Source organism: Vitis riparia, chromosome 16 (assembly GCF_004353265.1).
Source record: "Vitis riparia cultivar Riparia Gloire de Montpellier isolate 1030 chromosome 16, EGFV_Vit.rip_1.0, whole genome shotgun sequence".
Lineage (NCBI taxonomy): Eukaryota > Viridiplantae > Streptophyta > Magnoliopsida > Vitales > Vitaceae > Vitis > Vitis riparia.
This window is the reverse complement of record NC_048446.1, coordinates 4,288,445-4,297,537: the sequence shown is the minus strand read 5'-3', so window position 1 is coordinate 4,297,537 and position 9,093 is coordinate 4,288,445. Positions and strand designations below refer to the sequence as shown.

General features: G+C 32.1%; 1 protein-coding gene across 1 annotated transcript; it reads right to left on the bottom strand.

Moving 5' to 3' along the window:
• Positions 1-8,147: 8,147 nt before the first annotated feature.
• LOC117933158 lies at positions 8,148-8,579 on the bottom strand. The gene has a single exon (XM_034854552.1). It carries the CDS (start codon positions 8,577-8,579, stop codon positions 8,148-8,150), a length of 432 nt encoding a protein of 143 aa, XP_034710443.1.
• Positions 8,580-9,093: the final 514 nt, after the last annotated feature.

Below are 9,093 nucleotides of genomic sequence, written 5' to 3'. Positions count from 1 at the left end.
ATATGCATAATAGCCTTAGCGAAATGAGTTCATATATTTGATAGTATGATTTTAGATGCCAATCCAGGTACATGGAACGTTTTATTAAATATAATAAAATTTCATCTGTACGTTAAAATAGAATTTTAAGGTAAGAAAAACTATTTTGCTATAAATATGTACTAATAATTGTGAATGACATCATAATTATTCATACAGATTTTTGTTGTTCCTTTTAAAAAATTAAGAGTGTGTTTGACAATGATTTTAGGAAACGTTTCTAGTCTTTTTAATATTTGAATGATAAAAATTTTCAAGTGTTAAAAGATTAGAAACGCTTCCTAGAATCACTACTAAACGGACTCTAAATATTGTATTAAATTCTAATTTTTCCAACTCCTATAAATAAGATACCTGGACCAATGAAAATCACACCCTAGAGTTCTCTTATAACTCTATATATTTTTTTTTTTTCTATTTCTTCTTTTTGTTATTTTTTTAAAATTTTTTGACACAATATCAACATGAAGAGTCTTTGCTAAATAAAATCCCTATAAGCCCTTAGAGAAAAATGTTTGTGGAAATTACACTTTTCAAACATTCTCTTGAGTAAAACACATGTGATAAAATTACACTTTTATTTTTATTTTTCATTTTATTTATTTCATTTAAATATAAAAAAAAATGTAAATAATATTTAGAAAATATAGTTTTCTAGTAAAAAATTATAACTAGAAGTTATGAAATATAATTTGTGTATTATTATAACCTAAAACTATATAAAATAATTCATTTTCATATTCATATAACTCGAAACTATATGGAAATTTTTTTATATGTTCTTATAGCTTGAAATAAAAATTATCTAAAGTACCTGCATAGCAAAAAGTTCCATGAAAGAAAATATATATTTCTTGTAACAAGATTTTTTTAATGAAACATTATAACTTAAATTTTAAATAAAATTTTATTTAAAAATATTGAAAGTGGTATTTAATTTTTTTTTTTTTTTTTTTTTTGACTTTCAAAATGAAATCACAAAATAATTTGATGTTTCGTAAAATAAAAGTAATTTAATTTTTTTCAATAAATGAATAAAAATATTTTAAATAAATTTAAGATGATTTTAGTAGAAATTTTGATAATAGGACAAATGGTTGTAATAGATAAGCATGAAATGTAGGACATGTCAAGATACAAACCAAAATATCTAGAGAGTAATGATAAAATATAGCAAAGTTTTAATCAAAAATACCTCAACAACACTCTTTCTCACCATCCTAATATATCACACATCTAAAGATCCATTTCTAGAGGAGGGAAAGAACAAGAACCAAGCATTCAAGCTCTGAGGAGTCCTCATAATTTCCTAGCAATGAAGGTGTTCAAGGATTTTTTTACCTTCTCAAAATATTATGTCCTTTTAAAGACCAAAATTTTATTCTTATGATCACAAAGAGATTCGAATAATATATCCCTAGATTATCTAAACCCAAGATAAATGAAATATTAAATCTTGGAGAATATATTAGATAAATCCTAAAACAATTAGAAACACATGAAACATTCTTAGGATTATGGTTTGTAGAATATTAAATAGTAATTTCAAGAATTTTGAACTCATAGGACATGAAGAACTGTTCATAGATTTATGAAGAGAAACAAGATAATTAATGTATACAATAATCAAAAGATTTTGAAGCTTACAATAAATAAATCGCTTGTATTATTTGAAAACTTCAATTTCAAGTTCCTACTTTAATATTTCAACTAATTAGTCTTACATCCTACAAAGTGTAAATATTAAATTTGAATTCATCTAGCTAAATTTATGTTTAACACAACTTTTTTAGTAAGTCCCACATGAATTTCCAACCTCAATTTTCTTACAACTGTGTTTTCAATCATTTTTTTTTTCAATGGCATAATCTTTTGCATAGGATGAAATTTGTTTTTAGTCTATATTTATTCATTCCATTATAGGGATTTTGATATTTTTTTCAAGTGATGACTCTTATCTTTGGATTACAAATAGAGATATTAATATTTGCGCAAAGTATTTAGCCCTTAGAAATGATTCAAACATGTTTGAATACTCTAGTGGCCCATCTATTAGTGTGAGAAAATAATCTCAATTTAAACTAGAAAATAAATAAAAATAAAGTTTGGTCACTCACAAATGTCCAATTACAAAAATACATTATGAGGCATTCAAAATAATCTTTACTCTTTAAAATCATTTTATTGATCAATTAAATTGGATCTAATCATTAAAAAATAGGAACAATTAAGTCATGTCAACCTACCCAAATTTCTTTGAAAGATTGGCAAATTTAAGATAATAATAATAATAATTTGAAGAGTGTATTTGCCTTCCAAGGTTAAAAACTTAGACATTCAAACTTTTTGAATTAATTATCTTCATAAGTTCATGATCTTAAAACCTAGAAAAGATAAGTTCCCCTTAAAGTCAATAACTAAACTCAATAAAGAAAATAAAAAACATGCTAATAAAGATATCCTTGTTGTAAAATAAAAGAATTGGAATGCAGACAAAAAATAGAACATCATTTCATTATCAGATCTCTTCCTCCTACAGGAGACTGAAAGAGATTTACATCAACATGGATTATCATCCACAAATCCTCACAATTTCATAAATTCTCATATTCCATAACACTCTCTCTTCGATGAAAATAAGAATATGTCTTGTTAAAACATCATTAGGAAAAATCCAATAGGAGAAAACCTAATAAAAAAAAGTACAATTTTCTTTAAATGATTTGACCACTACAACCTTACTAGTAAAACCTAGTGGGGCAAAACCAAGATGAAGGAAAAAATAATATATTATATCCATATTAGTATACTCCTCTCATGTAAACATGATTATGTTTTCCTTAACACTTCAATTATAGATCCCCTAATCATTCCTCTTAGGACATGGAGTCTTGTTTTTATGTTGGCAATTTTGTTCCTTTTAATATTTCGTTATAGAAGTCTTTTTAGATAGTGACCTGCTCTCCATTAAATATCAAGAGTTGTCATTCGTTCAATCGGGAAGTCACAGGTACGTCTAAAGAGTTTTGGCTTGTGGCAAATTAGGCTATATTGAGGTATTAAGAGGATCAATTTTGTTTTGAACTTAAAAGGTTTTTAAAGTTGACTTTTGAAATAGAGCAGGATGTCATGTGCAGCAATTTTAATTTATTTATTTCAAATATTTTGGTTTATTGAGTTAGTTCAAATAACTAGCAATAGTGGGCTAGAGAGTGGGTAATGTGAGCTATTTTTTAGTAATTGTTGTTGTTTAATCTCTAAGTTGTTGAGTCTGTTAAATTATAAATTTCCTTATTCTAGAGCAATAAAACAATCAGATGAAAAACTTCCAAAAACTTATCTTTGTTTTCTGCTTTCAAAATTCTTACAATTATGCTCATATTTTGCCTTAGCAACATAGCTCGAGGGCGAGGTAGGGGGCAAGGGAGAGGATGGGATCGTGCCATTAACTTAGAACGTGACAGAACCACTTAAGCGTTTTGAGCACTTAAGCGATGGGCAAGTTAACTTGAGCGATCATGCAGGTTCTACCAATATTTTTCATGCAAATTTTATTAGAACTATTCTAAAATTAAGACTTTTCAGGCTTTTGTCTATAAATACCTCCCTAATAAACCCTAAAGGGTTAAAGATTGGAGATAGATCATTAAGAGACCTTTTTTTTTTTAGAAAAGGTCTCCTTGAGAGAAAGCCTAAAGTGCCACACCATTCATATTCTCTCATTCAAGGATTAGTTTTTTTAATCTTGGGTTGAAGACCGTCATCCCTTCGATGAGCCAGAAATGAACCACTCGAGCAATTGAAGGTTGGTAAGTCGAAAACGTGAATCAAGTTATAACTACTATAGAGTATGACTTTAGGGTAAAGCGATCAGGTAAATATGTGTAACTTGGTTTCACATAATGGATTTAGATTAGTAAGTCTTAGACCTCATAGTTTTTTATCTCCACAGTTAGTGTAGGGTTTTCTATGTAAAAATATTGTATCTCATTGTTTATATATTTTATGTTTGACATTCTACTTGAATTACCTAAAATTAGTAGATAAGATTATCCCTAGCATCTCAAAAGCTAAAAGAATTGGGTCTAACATATAAATCTTTATTGAAAATTTTAAAAAAATCACCATTCACCCCCCTTCAGGATGTTCCTTATTAGACTTTCAGTTTTTCAATTTGTTGCAATGTTAAAAACTTTAGGATATATTCTTAGTTTTTTCACTTGTTATAAATTTTCCTATAACTTTTGCAAGACAAGCAACATTATGTTCATGTAGCTTGGTCAAATTATCTTAAATGGAGGAGAATCCACATGATTCCCACATATGTTGGATCATTAACCTTCACCTCACAAATTCACAACTTGCTTATGAATTGTGGGTAGCTCTAAATGATTTGAAAAGGTTGTAACCATTGTTTTTTTATTGATCTTCATGATATTGTTGTACTACCTTAGATAGATACATAGCCTTTTTAAGATGGGGGTTTAATAAAACAATTGAAATTCTTATTCTTCTCAATAAAACAAACTCATGTTTGTTATTCCAAGAAGATATCGCAAATACATACTTTTATTTATCCCAATGTCTTCGAGTTGGTGCAAATTTATATCTTTCAATCCAGTTGACATAGCATGTTATATATGATCTTATACAATTTGCAAGATATATTAGTGCACCAATAGCACTAAAATAAAGGTACTTCTAGACTAAGTAATTCTTTGTTATCTTTTGTAGGATGAAATGAGCCATTTTTCACTTTTAGTAGACGAACTACATTGGAGAACTTATTAGATGCGATTCGTTGATATGAAAGTTAAAGTGAATCTAGTTGTTTTTTAACTTCTTAATACTTAACCCCTTCCCTGAATTCTTTTTGGTTATGAGACACATTCAAATTCAATATAAATCCTCAACATGAAAATAAAGAAAACAAAAAAAATTAGAGGGAGGGGTCATTTCATTTTTGGATCTAGGACAAATAGGTTCAAGAGATGAGAGAATTAAGTATACCTACTAGAAAGACTAATCCAATCCATAATGATGTACTGAAAAATACAATATTTTAGTTACTTGATCAATCATCAGGAGAGGCAAATATAATGGGTCCATTCACTCTAGTCACAAGCCCTGCCTTCGGCATCTCCCTTCTTGCTGTTAAGGTAACAACTTCGAGCATGACCAACTCTCATACTATGGCGGGCGGTGTGTATAAGGCCTAGGAACGAATTCATCATTGTATGGTTGACCGTAGCCTTAAGTTATATTTAGAACAAAGTCAAAAAAACAAGCACCACCTTCATAAGTTCTTTTATTTCTCACATCAAACCAAGCATTTGGCCATTGAAAATATAACTAATCAGATGAGATTGGATTGATTTTGGTAGATTTAGTTGGTTTTTGGATTTAACTTACCCCACCCTAGGCATTTCTAACTCCTTATGTTTGGGATTGCATCTTTGGTAGGGGCCTACATTCTAGTGCACAGGGACTCAATCTCAAACAAAACAAATAAATTTTTTTTGGTGAGTTCTATCTCTACCTTTGATGCTCCATGCATTTTAAAAATCCAACCGACTCCTCAACTTGTTTACTCTTTTAATAGTCTAATGATTACTACTCAAAAGTGTTATTTCATAGCTTGTAATAAACTCTTTTAAACACTTTTGAGTAATAGTTATCACCTTTTAACCCAATTAACATATTAAGGACCCTTGCAATCAATTCTAATCAAATTGTGTTAAGTTTTGGTGTTTTGATAGCTTTTTGATCACCAAAGCAATCAGAGATTAAGGAGAGTTCTTTGGAATCCATGGCAAAGCAATGGAAAGCTCAGAAACATGAAGAACCGAAGCTTTGAAGTCCTTTGCCATAAGCAAATCCAAAATGCAAGGAGTAAAAGATGTCCAGACAGGATATGCTATCGTCCGGGTGTGATATTTCACGAGTGTTGTGTGCTTCAACCTGAGGGAATCTGGATAGCATTGTGCCGCTTTTCCGCTTGGGGAATCCGGATAGCATTGCGCCGCCTTCCACTTGGGGAATCCGGATAGCATTGCACTGCCTTTCCGATGGGGGAATCCGGATGGAGTTGATCTGAATAGCCATGCACTCCGTGACATCCGGGAGAGGGGTCCCTACACCTTACACACGCAGACGGTCCCCCTTGCGCAGCATAGCTCAGTCCACCCGGAGAGGAATTCCGTGCGCCGACATTTTTACATCCAGATATCTCATAGCCGGATAGGAAAGGAGAACGTTTCAACTTCTCCAGATAGACATGTCCGGATCCTCTAGTAATGCCTACCCGGTCAGACATGCACAGCTGCAGTGTTCTCCTGAAGCTTCCTGATATTTCCGACCGACATCTTGAGATATTTCCGACCGACATGTTGAGATATTTTGGGATATTTTGCTTTAGATATTTGTTGTCTAAATTCCCAAAGTCTCCTTGTAATCCACCTATCATAGGATTCCTTAGTCTTTAAGCAAGGAAAAGGGTGAATAACCTCATATATATAGTTTGTAATTTTCTTTACAGAGATCATCATCTAGGATCATCTCTTATATGATCTATTATGTAATCGGTGGAAGGAAGAAATATATTACACAGAGCACTTGCTCTGTTTTTCCTTCATATATTTGTTTTCTCGTTAGTTTTCTTTCTAGCCAAACAAGCTCTGAGGAAGTTTCCTCAGAGAATGAGTGGCTAGACTTTTAGTTCCTTGGAGTTAAGGTAGCCGGGAAAGGTTCCAAGTGCATGAATTAGTAGCTTTGTGGTTTCAATCATTAATGAAGAGAAAGTGTGATCCTTTAATGATTTCTATGTTTTTAGTTAACTTAAAACACCTTCAAGTCACTTGAGCCAACACTTGGTAAGGCACGTGATCTCCATCCATGGAGATGCACTTGTTTATCTCTTGCGAGCTTTTGGGAAGTGACTTGGAGGTAGGATTTTCTAGAATTGCCAACACTTGGTAAGCTTTTGGACTCTAAGGAGACATCCATTAGTTATCTCTTGTGAGCTTGAGAAGGGAAGTCCAAAGTTAAAGATCACCTTGAATGGAAAATGCTAGGTGAGAGGCACGAGCCATTACAAGTTACATCAGTGAGAGGGAATTAGAGCTGAAATCTATTTAAAGGTTACATCTGTACAGAGCCGGTTAGAGAATTGACTATATGTTAATTCTCTAATGCGAGGAAATGAACCAAATGACCGGAGCTCTGTTTTTGCATAAGGAATCTCCCCTGTGAACCTAAACCTCCAAGGAATGTTTTTCTTCATAAGTAATTTCCATTACTTTCTTTTTGGTTAGTTTAAGACTAAACCCTTTTCACTCAAACATCTTTATGTTTTCTTTTAAAGCTAACCTTGAAATGAAAAAAGCATCAATTTATCTTGAATTGGTATCGGTTGAGAGTTGAAAACCCTTCCCAGTGAACGATCCTAGAGCCACTATGCTATATTAGCTAAGCTATCCTAATGTATGGTGATATAGGTTATAAATTTTGTTGATTACTCTCTCAATCAAAGAGCACCAGCTAGACATGAATCTGCTGAGACACCAATTGGGAACGAATCATCTAATGCTCCATTAATAGTCTAATTAAAAGCCTTACCATGTCAAAGGCATAAGAAACAGAAACCATGCAATAAGAATCATTTCAAAACAAAAGAGGGAAACTGTTGATATGATTTTACTAACAAGTACACATACCTACCATCCATGTTATTCATTAATAAATATGTTCTTACATACAAATATTTCGATGTTTGGCAAAAATGGATGGATGTTGGCTAAACCTTGAATTGCATGGCTTTAATGTTGGCATTGCAATTAATAAGCAAACCCATCATTGCTTTTTTCGCCATTTCATTTCAATCAGGGATAAAGATGTGACGAAAATAATGTTAGTAATTTTGGAATTAAGAAGAAAAAAAAAATGAGACCAACAGTGAGACCAAAGGAGCCAATATTCGACCAAAAATATCTTATTCAAATTTATAATTAACTGTACTTAGACTCTGAGAGAGCTTTGACACAACATTGTAAACGCATTATTCACGTTTTTATTGAATTACATGTAAACACAAATATGCAAATCTAATCTTAAGCAGATGGGCCTGGAGAGACTAAGAGTCGGATACAGATCGTCCAAGTTTCATCAGATCTTGTACGAAATAAGGTTGCATTGCCACTGAACTCAGGTCTCGAGATTACAGCATTGGTAATCGCAGTGTGGCATTTATCTCCCATCTCCACCAGGTATTGGCAACAACTAGTAGTGATCTCATTTTTTTCACCTATGAATATTCTAGCAAAGAACAATGGCCTGCATTCTTCACCCAGCCTCTCGAGGCATTGAAACAAATAATGGCGTAATGCTGGTGGAATAATGTCTTGGTCACTGCTGGAAGAAGGTTCTGATGCGAGGCTAAAGTCTTGTTCATTGGCTTCGAATGCCAGTGCTGGTGATGACAGGAAAGCCCCACTAGCTAAGAGAAAGAATGCCATGATAGAGACCTTGCAGAAACTGGCCATGATCTATGTTTTTGAATAGTAAATATGTCTAGAGTTGTGGGAAAATATATCTTTTTGATGGAGGTAATTAGATGGGGTGAAATGATTCGTATATATATGTATGCCTGGTGGGAAAAGTGGTGGAAATAGTTTCGGTTTCATTTGCTGATTTCATTCCCTTGTAATAAATTAAGTTTAATGCTAATAAATGGAGTGAGTTTCTTTTTCTTCATTAATTTGGTACATAAATTAATTTGGTACATTCTTTTCCCTCCCATATTGATCACATCCTCTATTGAAAATCAACTCTTATTAATTGCCACAACATCATGTGTGACACTCCTTTAACTGGGTGTCTCTATATCTATGCATGTATTACAACTCTTGTAATCTCTCTCTTGAATCAAAAGCTGTTTTTAAGCTTTTTCTTTAAGGTTCCGTTCAAACAAATGAAATTCAACCGTGTTGGTTTCATTGAATCTTGATTTCTTTTAATGATTTTTATGATTTATTTTATGTCTTTTATCCACTGCCT